At 43.5% G+C, this 16,014-nt stretch overlaps 1 protein-coding gene across 1 annotated transcript; it reads right to left on the bottom strand.

Annotated features, from left to right (window-relative positions):
• Nucleotides 1–13,438: 13,438 nt before the first annotated feature.
• Nucleotides 13,439–13,884, bottom strand: LOC128053758 (40S ribosomal protein S15a). The gene has a single exon (XM_052646154.1). It carries the CDS (start codon nucleotides 13,861–13,863, stop codon nucleotides 13,471–13,473), a length of 393 nt encoding a protein of 130 aa, XP_052502114.1. The 5' UTR covers nucleotides 13,864–13,884; the 3' UTR covers nucleotides 13,439–13,470.
• Nucleotides 13,885–16,014: the final 2,130 nt, after the last annotated feature.

Raw genomic sequence — 16,014 nt, 5'->3', positions numbered from 1 at the left:
GGAACCCCAGGAAGGAAGATCGACAAATTAAACACTGCTAAAGGGAACTCTCAGAGAGTTGCATACTGTACAGCAAGATGCCCTCAGCGCTGTGGTGTCCCTGGCCCACCATGAGGGACAGTGTAGACATAGAAACACACCAGACGGCAATACACCAGCATACTGACTGTGGTCTCTGGGTTGTAGGGCTGTCAGTGACTTTTCATTTGATTTGTTTTCATTTTGATTCATTTGATTTGATTTCATTTTTCATTGATTCTATGTATTTTCTAATTTTCCTGCAAAGAATCTATATTGCTTTTGTAATAAAGAAAGGAGGGGTATCTATGATTGGGGAAGAGGAGGAAGAATTCCTTAAACTACAAAAAGCACAAACCAATAAAGAAAAGATTAGTCTAACTAACGATATTTGCCATTCATACAACAGGCAAGGGATTAGGAAATGATGTAGGAAGAACCACTATTGATCGTTAAAGAAAATAAATGAATCAAGATTACAATGGGCTGAGAATACAAAAGGCAGTTTGCAAAACAGAACACCCAAGGCATCGATAACCACGTGAAAAGGTGTTCGTCCCCCAAGTTGTACACTGCTCATTCATTGTGTTGGTGAAAATGGCCAAGTTGGAAAAGTATATTGCATATTGTTAAAGGAGATGGACACACAAACAGTCTCATGTGTTGCTAGAAGGAGTGTAAATTAGGCCAATCTAGAGAATAGTTTTGGAGAAGGCAACGGCACCCCACTCCAGTGCTCTTGCCTGGAAAATCGCATGGACGAAGGAGCCTGGTGGGCTGCAGTCCATGAGGTCGCTAAGAGTCGGACACGACTTCACTTTGACTTTTCACTTTCATGCATTGGAGAAGGAAACGGTAGCCCACTCCAGTGTTCTTGCCTGGAGAATCCCAGGGACGGGGGAGCCTGGTGGGCTGCCGTCTATGGGGTCGCACAGAGTCGGACACGACTGAAGTGACTCGGCAGCAGCAACAGCAGAGAAGAGTTTGGCAATGTGATAAACTTGAGAATGCCCACAGCATCTTCACTGTGACACGTACCCCTAAGAGCCGCTCGCACACGTGTGCAGGGGGACTTACCTGCTGCGGCGGTGCTGCTGCTGGCCTGTACCCGCTCGTGGGCTGGGTTGTCCCAACTCGTCCCAGGTCTGCATTCAGTGATGTCTGTCGGTAGCTTGAAATCAGTCATGAGTCGTGGTGAGATTATTCACACCTCAGAAATTAGCAAACATTACAAACAAGGGCTTTTTTTTTTAACAGAAAGTTGATGGTTAAACATTTACTGGTACACCACTGCAAATATGCTCTTTGTAGTTTAATTTTAATAGAAGGACATTGGCTAATCTACATGTTTATTAATTGGTGGATAATATGTGGTGTGTTTATTCTCTAAAATAGTGTACTGACGTTAAAAGAACTAGATTCATATATCCACAAAGACTGATCTAAAAATCACACTGTTAAAAAAAGTGACAGAATTAAATATTTAGAGAGATGCTATGTAGATTAAAAATTCTCCAAATTCTCAACATTCTCCAAGCCAGGCTTCAACAGTACATGAACCATGAACTTCCAGATGTTCAAGCTGGATTTAGAAAAGGCAGAGGAACCATAGATCAAATTGCCAACATCTGTTGGATCATCGAAAAAGCAAGAGAATTCCAGGAAAACATCTACTTCTGCTTTATTGACTATGCCAAAGCCTTTGACTGTGTAGATCACAACAAACTGGAAAATTCTTCAAGAGATGGGAATACCAGACCACCTGACCTATCTCCTGAGAAATCTGAATGCAGGTCAAGAAGCAACAGTTGGAACTGGACATGGAACGATAGACTTGTTCCATATCGGAAAAGGAGTACATCAAGGTTGTATATTGTCACCCTGCTTATTTAACTTATATGCAGAGTACATCATGAGATACGCTGGGCTGGATGAAACACAAGTTGGAATCAAGATTGCCAGGAGAAATGTCAATAACCTCAGATATATATGTGACACCACCCTTATGGCAGAAAGTGAAGAGGAACTAAAAAGCCTCTTGATGAAAGTAAAAGAGGAGAGTGAAAAAGCTGGCTTAAAACTCAACATTCAGAAAACCAAGATCATGGCATCCGGTCCCATCACTTCATGGGAAATAGATGGGAAAACAATGGACACAGTGAGAGACTTTATTTTTTGGGCTCCAAAATGACTGCAGATAGTGACTGCAGCGATGAAATTAAAAGATGCTTCCTCATTGGAAGAAAAGTTATGACCAATCTAGACAGCTTATTAAAAAGCAGAGATATTGCTTTGCCAGCAAGGGTCCATCTAGTCAAGGCTATGGTTTTTCCAGTGGTCATGTATGGATGTGAGAGTTGGACTATAAAGAAAGCTGAACACTGAAGAATAGATGCTTTTGAACTGTGGTGTTGGAGAAGACTCTTGAGAGTCCCTTGGACTGCAAGGAGATCCAACCAGTGAATCCTAAAGAAAATCAGTCCTGAATATTCATTGGAAGGACTGATGTTGAAGCTGAAACTCCAATACTTTGGCCACCTGACACGAACTGCTTCATTTTAAATGACCCCGATGCTGGGAAAGATTGAAGGCGGGAGGAGAAGGGGATGACAGAGGATGAGATGATTGGATGTCTTCACCGACTCAACGGACATGAGTTTGAGTAAACTCCAGGGGTTGGTGATGGACAAGGAGGCCTGGTGTGCTGCAGTCCATGGGGTTGCAAAGAGTCGGACATGACTGAGTGACTGAACTGAACTGAACTGATGTAGATTAAAAATGATAATCCAATTGATGGAACATATGTCTGCATTTTAAGTTGATTAGAAGGATAAACACCAAATATATTGTGGTAGTTGCCTTTGGGGAAAGGAAGGGGAGAAGAAGGAGATAAGGGACTTTACCTGAGGTATTTTGTTTCTTTTATTCACTAAAATAATTCTGAAAATATATTAATGACTATCATTGTCACTTGGGGTAAATGAGTCACGACTTGATTTACAGAAACTTACTCTAAACACGCACACACACACATTGCAATTAGATGACAGAATCTTCCTGGAGTTTAGGGAAGTCTAAGAGAAGGTCACTCCTTATCTCCAGATGGATTTCTTCATTGGCAAGACAAACACTACAGTCCCTTGTCTGGTCACCCTCCAGGCAGGAGATAGGGAGGGGGCGCAGCGGAATATACGGGACCATCAGCAGAGAGTGATTCTATATTCGGAAAAGGGCCTCAAGCCCATTTTTTGCCTGGAGAACTGAGGGTGGCCAGCACTGCTCGTGTTGGGATTTTGCTCTGGAAAATGAATGAGACGGGCTGGCAAGAGAGGGACAGCAGGGTGAGGTGAGGTCTGGGTGTTTAGGAGGCCCCGTGCTGAGGAAATGGCACCTTTCTGGAGGAAGCACCAAGTTTCTGGGCAGCCGCTGACCCTGACAGGCTTTCTGGGTGTTGGCCCAGCGGTCTCCAGGGAGCTAGGGACAGCGGGACTGAGCTCAGGAGGCGGCCCCAGCTCCTGCCGCCTTCCCCCAGTGCCCACAGCCTCCCAGACGGCCTGTTTAGCCTGGCTCTTTACCCTCCTGGCCTGGACGATAGGATTTCTCTCTCTCAAAACAGGAATGTCTCTACCAGAACCGAAGGAAGAGGAAACCCCTCTGGCTCCTTCAAGCACCGCCCTGGCTGCCGCTCTGCCCCCCACCCCCCACCCCAGGATTCAGCCCCCTCCCGCCCTGTTCCAGGCTGGGCTCCAGACTGGAGGATGCCAGTCTGGCTGGGGGGCACAGGGCCTCAGCCTCGGAGCCTTTGGGGCTGGTGGGAGAGGCCAGTGGGGAAACCCCATCCTTTATCTCACCAACTTTAAAATGTGGGCAGGGGCCACACCCACACAGGCGATGCAATTTAATTCATGATTCAATTCACAGGATTGAGCTGACTACCTCATATTTGGCAGCAACTGGGGTGGGGGCAGTAGGAAGGCCACACACTTTGGAGTCACATAAACCCCAGACCTAACATTTATAGCAGCAAAGGCCTTTATATATCAATCCAGTGAAAATAAGTGAACTAAGCCCCCAGCTCGAAAAGTTGGGGGCAAATTCATGAAGGTTCAGAGGTAGGGTCTTCATTTTTTGATACTTTCCTCATCGATTGAGCCCTCCATGTGTGCCGGGCATCATGATTTTATTTATCATAATTCCTTCAATCCTCACAGCCCCACAAAAGAGGAAATACTTCGACCGTTTCACAGATGCAGAAAATGAGGCACAGTGTCAATCACAAATTGGCACTTGCCATGAGTGTCTGCTGCTTACCTCTGCAAGGATTAAATCATGTGCTGCCGCAGCTGCTGACCTCCAGCAACCCTGAAGGAGATCAGGGTGGAGAGTAGAGATGGGGCACTCTGGGCTCCAGGAAACTGGCAGGACAGGTCTTCAGATAGTTAGATCTTCTCAGGAGCTGATTTTATGAGGCCAGTTCTTGAATCTGCTCATATCTAGAAAAGCACTAAAATCTTTCTTGGTGGTGATTGTTTCTCGTGACTAGCAGAAGCTTCATGAGACCAGCAGAAACTTTCTATAAAAAATGTGCTTGATTGCACACACTGTCCCTTTACCAAAATCACAGTCATGCTATCTTCTCCCCTCACCTCTTTGGAACCGTTTCTCAGAACTATCTGAGGTGCTATCTCCTGGGCTGCAGTCCTCATACTGCCCCAAATAAAACAACTCACAACGTCTCATTGTGCACTTTTTTAAAGTTGACAACGCAAAGGTGAGTACTCATCGCTGACTGACTCCACTGCTCAGCAACTGCAGTGACGGCCGGATGCCAGGCACCAGAGGGAGCATGGAGATGCTGCCACATCATCCTCCAGGAGTTTAGGGTCACGCTGGGGTCTGATGCTCTCACCCGGGCCGCCCGCTCAGGTACTGTCCTCCAGGCAGAGGGTCAGTCTCTGTTCCCGCTGTAGGGCCAGGACTGAGTCCTCTGCTGCTGTGTGTCCGCAGCAACTAACTCAGAGCCCAGCGAAACTGAGGGGCTCAGTACACAGGTGCCGAGTGGGTGGGTCAGTGGATGAAATGCGTGTTGCCTGGTGTGCAGGTCACTGGCCACACACAGACACAATGCGTATTGTTACATGATGTCTCCCAGTTGCTCCTCCCGGTAACCCTCTGAGGGAGGCACCATCTTTATCTCCTTTTTTAAGATGGGCAAACTGAGCCACGCAGTGATACAGCCACTCGCTCAGGGGAAGGAGAGCCAGGGTGTGCAGCCTGGTGACAGTGCCTCCGCTCTCAACCACCACCCTCTACAGTTAGCTATCTACAGCAGGGGACGTAAGAGCTTGGAGCCGGCTGGTGTGGTCAACGGGATGAGGTCTGAGATACCCCTCAGACAACCAGAAAAAGGGATGGGGTTGAGGGGAGATAATCCGGGAAGCACACATACCATGTGTCCAGCAGACTGCCCTGAATTGAGGGCTGGGGGGTGTCCAGAGTTACAGGACGGCTTCATTCCTTCATTCCCTAAAAGGCAGCCATTGAAGGCTGCTGGGCAAGGGGCTGCAAAGGGGAAGTGGGGAGATGGAACTGGCCATCACAAGCAGTGGTGGATGGGGGCAGGGAACAGGACAGGAGGACAGAGGGGAAACTTCTAGAATTGTCTGCAGGGAGGAATGGAAGCTCTGAGCTCAGAGACAAGCTGGAGGCAGAAGAGGGTGCTGGAAAAGAGGCATCAGTTCAAGAGTCATTACCAGGGAAGGTTCCTTGGAAGTAAACAGGAGGGTCTCCATGGGAACCATCAGACTCTGCCCCTGGGAAATTGCCCTTGCTGGCCTTTGAGTCGCATTTTTAGACAGTCCCTTGAGCCCCTGGGGTGAGAGACGATGGAGGGGAGAGGGTAGAAAAGTGGGGGTGGGGATCCACCAGCCCCCCAAATGCCTTTAGTGTCTGTATCTCTGCAATGTCAGGAATGGGCTCAGACTCCAAGATAAACAACTGGTTGACCCGGCCCATGCTGCTGAGAGTTACTGTGAATCAGCCCCAGGCTCAGGTCCAGGGGTGAGAGATATTTCCCAGCCAGTGAGGAGGGAGCAAGCCAGCCACTCTCCTGGAAATTTCCACGCGTTTTCCCCTCTTTTTGAGGAGGAAAAGCTGAGGGCTACAGAGGAGACATGACTTGTTCAAGGTTACATGGCAGCAGCAGAGTCACTGCTGGAAAATGCCTCCTTAGAAACTAAGCCCAAGCTTACTGTGAGTGCGAATGTTTCTGCTGCAAGCCTTCCTAGCTGTCTCCACATGGCCAGCCTGATGCTTTGCAGATCTGCACTGTCTTGGTGGTTAAAAGTTTCCTTTGTTCTGCAGTAAACTCTGACCACCCAGGGGAAGTCTGGAACAAGGCATTTCTTGTTAAATATTCCAGGTAGTGGAGCATCATTCAGCAAATCACGTATTGATATTGACTGCTGATTATCAAAGAGCGAGCTACACAGTATGTGAGTGTGCACTGGGGTGGGTAGAAAATATTCCCATTTTCCTCTTTCTTGGCACATAGTAGAACTGAATGTCTCTGATCTCTTTGGGAATTAAGTGAAGTCATAAGTCTTGCCCTGACCTATACAGTGTGGACAGAAGTAATGTATGACCCTCTTGGGAAGCTTGAAGAGCCAAGATACAGTTTTGGCCATGTCCGCATCTTGCTCAGCAACTGTAAAAGCGGGTGTTCAGGTGGAGCCTTGAGTGGCCTGGTTTCTGGGTGACTACCATGAGTGAGGTCCCCTTCCTTCTGGTCCACACTGGACGTGAAATGTGAACCAGAAATAAAGTCTTATTCATCTGGGGGGTGTTGTTAGCATTGCTTGGCCTATCCTATTCTGACTGACAGAAATTTGTATTTGGAAGTGGGGGGGGGGGGGGTGCTGTTGAAACAAACCAAAAACAAAAAATGTGGCATATGCTTAGAGATTCCATGGCAGGTGGTGATAAAATTAATGCTGGAGGCTGGAAAGATGACGATCTTTGCAGTGGAGAAGGATTAGGTAAAACAATTACCTGTGGTTATGTGGAAAGTGGTCTAGGGAAAGAAGTTTGAAGGCAGAAAGCTAATAGTGTGATTTGCTTAATGTTGGCTACATTTGGAAAGGCACTGCAAAAAGTGATGAGCTGGGCTTCCCTGGTGGTCCAGTGCTTAAGAATCTGCCTTGCAATGGCAATGGTACAGGGCAGGAGGACAAAGGGGAAACTTCTAGAATCAGCCCCTGGTCCAGGAAGATCCCACATGCACCTAAGCCTATGTGCCCCAACTACAGAGTCGGCGCTCTAGAGCCTGCGAGCTGCAACTCCTGAAGCCAGCGCACCTAGACCCACCACTTGCAACAAGAGACATCACAGCAACGAGAGGCCCACTGAGTGCAATGGGAAGCCCCTGCTTTCTGCAACGAGAAAGCCCACGTGCAGCAGCGAAGACCCAGCACAGCCAAAGAATAAAGTAAATAAATCTTTAAAAAAGTGATGAGCACAGAAATGATGTGGTTAAGGATGGGTCGACCTAATATGTGGGTGCACATGGGAGAATGACATCTGGAACAATTGGAGTCTTTCCTGCCAGGAAGAGGTAAGGAACGTTATTTACTGGCCTACCTGAAACAATCAAAAATATGAGACAGTGGTTTTCAAGACACTGGATCTCAGGCAACAAAGGTCAGTGATCTCCAAACACAACAAACAAATGAGCTGAGTCCTGTGACTGCCCCATTGTGTTGGCCAGGGGAGCGTTTCCTGGCCACAGTGCAGGGAGAAGGGACACAGGCAAATCCCGGACGACTCCTTGAGTTGAGGAGAGAGAACTGAATCTAAGGAGACCAAGGCAGCTAGGATTCACGGGGCAGAGTGCTGGAGAGGAGAGAGCTAATGACTGCAAGTATCGACAGAGGGTCCCCCTGAGGTCTTGAGCAGAGTTCTGAGAAGCACAGTCCCTGTGAGGATACCGCCTGAGCCAGAGGAAGAGTACCTGAAAGGATTAGTGGGATTCTGGAGCAGAAGTTCACACAGGGTCAGGAACAGTGCTTGTTATCCAGTCAGAGTGAAAAACCTCACAAATCGTGAAGCATTGGGCAAAGTGCTCAGAGGGTCTTGCTTCACTGGCGGGGCATGCTTAGTTTCTAATGAGGGTTTTTTTTTTTTTTTTTTTTTAAAGCTTTTTATGTTGTCTTGGAGTATAACCAATTAACAATGTTGTGGTAGTTTCAGGTGGACAGCAAAGAGATTCACCCATACATGCACATGTATCCATTCTCCCCCAAACTCTCCTTCCATTCCATCCAGACTGCCACATAACATTGATCAGAATTCCCTGTGCTATACAGCAGGTCCGTGTTGGTCATTCATTTTAAATATAGCCATGTGTACATGTCGATCTCATACACCCTAACCAACATTCCCCTGCTGGTAGCCATAAGTTCATTCTCTAAGTCTGTGAGTACATTTCTGTTTTATAAATAAGTTCATTTGCATTGTTTCCTTTTAGATTCTGCACGTAAGTGATATCAGGGCTTCCCAGGTGGCGCTAGTGGTAAAGAACCTGCCTGCCAATGTAGAAAACCAAGACATGGGGGTTTGATCCCTGGGTAGGGGAGATACCCTGGAGTAGGAAATGGCAACCCATTCCAGTGTTCTTAGCTGAAGAATCTCATGGACAGAGGAGACTGGCAGGCTACCGTCCATGGGGTCACAAAGAGTCAGACACAACTGAAGTGACTTAGCATGCATGCGCTTAAGGACCAGGCTTCCAGAATCAGATAATATTCTCGTGAGCAAGTTTCTGAAATAAAACAGTAATATTGTGATAGCAAGGATCCTGGAATCAAGCGTATGTTTTTCATGCCAAATTTTCAGAACCATGTAATGTTTTAATAAATCAAGTTTCCAAAATCATGTAAGTCTATTACAGGTCAAGTTTCCAGAAGCACATAAAGTTACGAAATGGCATAACATTATTATTAGCCAAAATTGCAAATCATATAACATTTTCACAGATTAATGTTCCAGAATCACAGAAAGTTCTTTCAAACCTTTGGATCTAGAAACACACAGCCTAATGTTCTAAGAGTCTATTGTTCCCTAAACCTATATACTTCTCATGGACCAAAGTTCCAGAATTGTTCAGTGTTCTTAAAAGACCTGAATTCTGGAATCCCACATAATTTTATACAGATTATATTCCCAGTCTCTCGTTTCTAAATCACTCACTGAGCCACCAACTGAAGTTGACTGTCTGCTCTCAAGGTTCATAGAATATTACTCCTCCAATGCCAATGGCAGGCACTCTTCCTCTCTCTGGGCAACCCCAACTGTGGCATAGCTCCTAACAGATTCTGGAAGTATTTATGTATTTGTGAGAGGCTAGAGGAACAGAAGGGTGGTATCATCAGTGTATTGAGGGTCAATAAAAATAATAATTAGAACAACATGTATTGAATACCCTATGTCATTGATGTACTTCATCTAATTATCCCAGCAACCCTGTGATTGAATTATCACTACAATTAATAACATTAATAATTATCATCTACACCTTCACTTTCTAGATGATCAGACTCAGTCTCAGAAAAGTTAAGTAACCTGTCTAATGTCATATGTCTCTGAAGTAGTAGCTTTTAAAAAATTGTCAGCCTGGTTTTTGGTTCGAAGGGTACACAAGGAGATTCCTCCAGCTTTGAGGGCAGAGCGTAGTAAAAGATAGGTTTACCCTTGAGATAAAAACTACCATATTTCACTAGAAAATGATAAAAAAGAGAAAAAGGAGCCATCTACTGAAAAAAATCCTTCTTAAGAGTAAATAGAGAGGAGCCAAGGAGACTTTGGAAGGCAATGGTCTAAATAAGGTGACCAGGGTGAAGCCGTGAGTGTAACCTGTGTAACTAAGAACTGTGTACCAGGAGCCGTTGTTCTGGGCCGTGTAGAAAGAGCAAATGTATTGGCAAAGGGGCCATAACAACCAGTATATTTTCAAAGGTTGATTTAGCAGTCTTTAATCAGCAGTGAGTGGGAAAAGAGGATGCACGCATTGGCTGGTGTGAATATGCTGGTCCACTCGGCAGATAAATTCCTAAGGTGGAAGTCAGTATACCATTCAGCAGTCAACTGTTGAGTTGCTATCATGTTCCTGGGTCTGGAGATAAAATACTGCAAAAATGTATAAGGCAACATCTTTGTCTTTAAGATGTCCCACTTGAACAAAAGGAACAAGTGAACCAAGGCCAAACCGAGATTCACTTCTGGGGTTGAGGGTGCTGTATGCATGTCTGTGTGTGTGCACACATACATGCACAGAGAGGTGAGTGGAGAAGAGCTGATGGAGATGGAGATGGTGGGCTGGCTCTATAAACACAAGAAGGAAAACGTCTGTGGGGGGTGAAACTGGCAGAGGTGGTGCGAGGTCTTACTAGCCAGAGGACCAACCAAACACACAGGTTCCTGGTGGGGGAAAGGCACATGGGTACATGAAAACCACGAGGAATTCTGCATGATTTAGATGAAGAGCTCATCCTGGGGAGCTAGAGAGAAGGGAGATTAGGGCCAAACTGAGTCTTGTTTAGGTCTATCAGTGGCTGTAAAAAGCTACTGAACGTGAGGCTCTAAGATGAGGCTTATGCCCAAGCATGAGTGGGGTTTAGTAGGAAAAGATATATATTGTAAGTAGTAGAACAAACAGCAAGAAATAAAAACAAAGATATATCCCTAATTAGTCAATAGTGGAAACTGAATGAAATTAACACAAAACTCAATTAATCCAAAGGAAGGCAAGGAAAGAAAAAAAGACGCCACAAGCCAATGGGCCAAATAGGAAACAAGCAACAAGATGGTAGAGTCATACCAAAAGTTATATTAAATGGAGTGTTTAAAACGCAGACTATTACTAAATGCAAAAATGAATATGCAATTATGATAAAACACAGTGCATCAAGAGGACACAAAATCATAAATATGTATACTTCCACTAATACAGCTTTAAAATGAGTGAAGGAAAACTTATAGAATTGCAAAGATGAATAGACAGATCCACAATTGTTGTTGGATATTTCAATACTCCTCTCTCAATAGAACAAGTAATTAGAAAATCAGTAAAGCTAGAAAAGACCTGAACAGCACTTCCAGCCGATTTGACCTAGTTGACATTTATTGAACGCCACTTGACAACAGCCCCACATTTTTTTCAAGTGCACATAGAATGTGTATCAAGACAGACCCTTTTCTGTACTATAAGGAAGTCTCAATGTATTTTGAAGGAGTAAAAACAAAACATGCTTTCTGACCAAAATGGAATTAAACCACCAATCAATAATAGAAAGGTGCTAAAATCCCAAATGTGTGAGATCTAAAATAAACTTTAAAATAACTTTTGATTCATAGAGTAAATCACAAGGGACATTTAAAAATATTTTAACTAAGTGAAAATGAAAAGTCAACATAAAATTTCTTGGACACTGCTTACTGAAAATTTCTGGCTTTAAATGTTTGCTTTAGAAAGGTGTTTTGTCAACATTGTAAGCTTCACTCTTAAAAAAGAAGGGGGGAAAAAAAGCAAATTACGCCCAAAATAAGTGAAAAGATATTAAGGAACAGAAATAGGAAATGAAAAAATAATTGAGAAATCCAAGCAAATCAAGAGCTGACTTTGAAAAGATCAATAAATTGAGAAAACCTGTGACAGCAATTCATCAGTGGGGTGAGCAGGAGGAGAATACAAATTACTCACACAATGAATGAAAGAGAAAGCGTAACTACAGATTCTGGAGATGATAACAGCATACTAAGGGAAGGTAATGAAAAGCTTTATGCCAACAAAATCAACAACTTGGATGAAATGGCCAATTGCTTAAAGACACAGCTTACTTAAGAAGAAATAAAAATATTCAAATAGCCTTACATGTGTGATGAATGTTTCCTGAATTTTGTGAATTATCCCTCATCCTTGGCATTGTGTTTCCTACTGTGGCCTGCTTTGACTGATTTGAATCATGCATGTGAAAGAACATAAGAAAATAAAATACTTTGGCTATTTACTCCTAAATTGACATACGCAAGGAGCAGTGAATAGAGTTATGTTTACCAAGTCATTGAATCTGGAAGCATATGGGAAAATATTGCATCTACTGACCAGTCACCATCAGGATACATACAGAGAGGGAGAGAATAAAACCCCAGTCTACCGCAGCATCGTCATCCACCACCTCCCACTGAGCAGCCCACGTGCTGGGTTCCCTGCGTCTCAGAAAACACTGGAATGCCAGATCAGAGGACCCAACAGTGACTGAGGTAGAGAGGAAGGCTGACTGCTTTGGGGATTCAACACCTTTTAAATTTGCTTTGGCCACTTAGCTTTTAAGGTAAATATTTCATTTAAAACCTCTCTCACTGTTTCCATTGTTTTCCCATCTATTTCCCATGAAGTGATGGGACCAGATGCCATGATCTCAGTTTTCTGAATGTTGAATTTTAAGCCAACTTTTTCACTCTCCTCTTTCACTTTCATGAAGAGGTTCTTTAGTTTTTTGCTTTCTGCCATAATGGTGGTATCATCTGCATATCTAGGGTTATTGATATTTCTCCCAGCAATCTTGATTCCAGCTTGTGCTTCCTCCAGCCCAGCATTTCTCATGATGTACTCTGCATAGAAGTTAAATAAGCAGGGTGACAATATACAGCCTTGACACACTCCTTTCCTGATTTGGAACCAGTCTGTTGTTCCATGTCCAGTTCTAACTGTTGCTTCTTGACCTGCATATAGATTTCTCAGGAGGCAGGTCAGGTGATCTGGTATTCTCATCTCTTTAAGAATTTTCCACAGCTAGTTGTGATCCACACAGTCAAAGGCTTTGGCATAGTCAATAAAGCAGAAGCAGATATTTTTCTGGAACTCTCTTGCTTTTTTGATGATCCAGTGGATGTTGACAATTAGGTCTCTGGTTCCTCTGCCTTTTCGAAATCCAACTTGAACATCTGGAAGTTCAGGGTTCATGTACTGTTGAAGCCTGGTTTGGAGAATTTTGAGCATTACTTTGTAGCATGTGAGATGAGTGCAATTGGGCAGTAGTTTGAGCATTCTTTGGCATTGCCCTTCTTTGGGATTGGAATGAAATCTGACCTTTTCCAGTCCTGTGGCCACTGCTGAGTTTTCCAGATTTGCTGGCATATTGAGTGCAGCACTCTCACAGCGTCATCTTTTAGGATTTGAAATAGCTCAACTGGAATTTCATCACCTCCACTAGCTTTGCTTGTAGCGATGCTTCCTAAGGCCCACTTGACTTCGCATTCTAGGATGTCTGTCTCTAGGTGAGTGATCACATCATCATGGTTATCTGGGTCATTATGATCTTTTTTGTATAGTTCTTCTGTGTATTTTTGCCACCTCTTCTTTTCCTCTGAGGCATTTTATTTGTATGTATTACATCCCTAGAAAAAGAATCCAAGGATTTTCCCTCCTGTATGTTTTCGTCTTGCTTCTTCATGGTCCATGATGCCAGCTGAGGTTGTCAGTACAATGAAACCAAACTGACGGGATGGGAGCAGGTTATTCTGCCATTTTTCTAGATCTTTGAGTTGTACATCAAATCTGGGGCTGATCACTCCACACTTATTTAGCCTGCCTGTGAGGTTCACAACAATTTTCCCAGCCCTGTGATCATCAATGATTTCAAATTCGCCAATGTAACCATGCTTCATCATCACTGTTAGAAACCTGACGATGACTTTGGAGCACGGCCTAATAAGGACCTGGCGTTTGCCTCTCTTCTCAGCATTGTTGATACTCTTGAGAGCATCAGCCAGGACATTCATGCGCACCATTATGGCGGCACGGAAAGATGGTGGAAAGCGCCACCTCTTCTTAATATCTTCTGCTTCTGTTAGGTCCATACCATTTCTGTCCTTTATTGTGCTCATCTTTGCATGAAATATTCCCTTGGTATTTCTAATTTTCTTGAAGAGATCTCTAATCTTTCCCATTCTATTGTTTTCCTCTATTTCTTTGCATTGATTGCTAAGGAAGGCTTTCTTATCTCTCCTTGCTATTATTTGGAACTATGAATTCAAATGAGTATATCTTTCCTTTTCTCCTTTGCTTTTGAATGTATTAATGTTTTGCAAGGAGAGCCAACCAGTCCATTCTAAAGGAGATCGGTCCTGGGTGTTCTTTGGAAGGACTGATGCTAAAGCTGAAACTCCAATACTTTGGCCACCTGACGCGAAGAGTTGACTCATTGGAAAAGACTCTGATGCTGGGAGGGATTGGGGGCAGGAGGAGAAGGGGATGACCGAGGATGAGATGGCTGGATGGCATCACCGACTCGATGGACATGAGTTTGAGTGAACTCCGGGAGTTGGTGATGGACGGGGAGGCCTGGCGTGCTGTGATTCATGGGGTCGAAAAGAGTCGGACACGACTGAGCGACTGAACTGAACTGAACTGAACTGGATGTTTAATTGACTTCCCTGTTGGCTCAGACGGTAAAGCGTCTTCCTTACAATGTGGAAGACCTGGGTTCGATCCCTGGGTCAGGAAGATCCTCTGGAGAAGGAAATGGCAACCCACTCCAGTACTCTTACTTAGAAAGTCCCATGTTCAATTAAGTTATTTGTGTGGTTTCTTAGTTCCGCATATAGTTTTTGCTCATATTTGAGCAGTAATATTGAAATTGAAATTGGAAACTCAAGCACAACACATATTTCATCAAAGAAACTGAATTAGTAATTTAAAAGCTTATCCCTAAAACAGAGCACTTTAGATCCAGATGGCTTCACTATTGAATTTCAACAAACGTTTAAGAAAGCGATCATACCAGTTCTAAACCAACTCTTTCAGAAAAAAGGAGAGAACTCTTTATGTACCAAATCTTTATGAGACCATTATACACTGACACTAAAATCACACAAAGACACCATGGAAAAACAAAAACTACAGGCCAGTATCACTCATGAACATACACTGAAAAAAGCTTTTCAAAATATAAGCAAATAGAACTGGTGATATTTTAAGGGATAATACACCATGTAAAAGTAAGGCTTATCCCAGGAATGCAAGATTGCTTGAATACTCAAAAATTAATCAGTGAGATTCACAGTGTTAATAAAATGAAGGGTGAAAACCATATAACCATCTTAATAGACACAGAGAAGGTATCTGAGAAAATTCAACAATTTATGATAAAAATTCTCAGTGAGCTAGAAACAGAAAGGAACTCACTTGACCTGGTAGAGAGGATCAGTTAATTTTATGGAAGATTATGCCTTCCTTCCGATGTGAGAAACAAGATAAATGTGTGCTTGTATCACTTCTACTCAAAATTGTCCTAGAGATCCAACTCAAAAAGGAAAGAAAAAGAAATAAAAGGCAGCTGGATTGGAAAGGAAAAAGCAAAACTCTACATATAGGGGATCTTTTAAAAGTGAATTTCATATGGTGAAAAGGCCGATACTCAAAAAATCAACTGCTTTTCTCTACTAGCAGTGACAACTCAGAATCAAAACTGAACAAAACACCATTTACAGTAGGATCAAATAATACTCTTGGGGAAAGTATTATAACTTTAATAACACATAGGGATAAATTTAGGAAAAACTTAGGGATAAATCTGACCAAAAAAATATACGCAAGACATGTGCTTTAAAATCTGTGAAGCATTGCTGCAAGAAATTTAATAAGGCCAAAATAAATGGAGGGCTGTATTATGTTCATAGATTGGAATGCTGTTAAAATGTTAATCCACTTCACGCTGGCCAATGGATTCAAGGCAATCCCAGTGAAATCCGAGAAGGTCTTTTTTTTTTTGAGATTGACAAGCTTCTTCTAAAAGTTATATGGAAGTGCAAAATACTTAGGATGGCTGGAGCAACTTTGGGGGAAAAGATGAAGGACCTGTATCACTTGATTTTAACGTCCACTGTAAACCTATGGTTATCAAGAGAGTGTGGTACTGGCATCAAAGTAGCCATATAGAT

This window comes from Budorcas taxicolor, chromosome 10, assembly GCF_023091745.1.
Source record: "Budorcas taxicolor isolate Tak-1 chromosome 10, Takin1.1, whole genome shotgun sequence".
NCBI lineage: Eukaryota > Metazoa > Chordata > Mammalia > Artiodactyla > Bovidae > Budorcas > Budorcas taxicolor.
This window is presented reverse-complemented; position numbering and strand designations above follow the sequence as displayed.

Excerpts from the sequence above, each read along its gene's own strand:
- LOC128053758 (XM_052646154.1), bottom strand. The coding sequence starts at position 13,863 with ATGGTGCGCATGAATGTCCTGGCTGATGCTCTCAAGAGTATCAACAAT.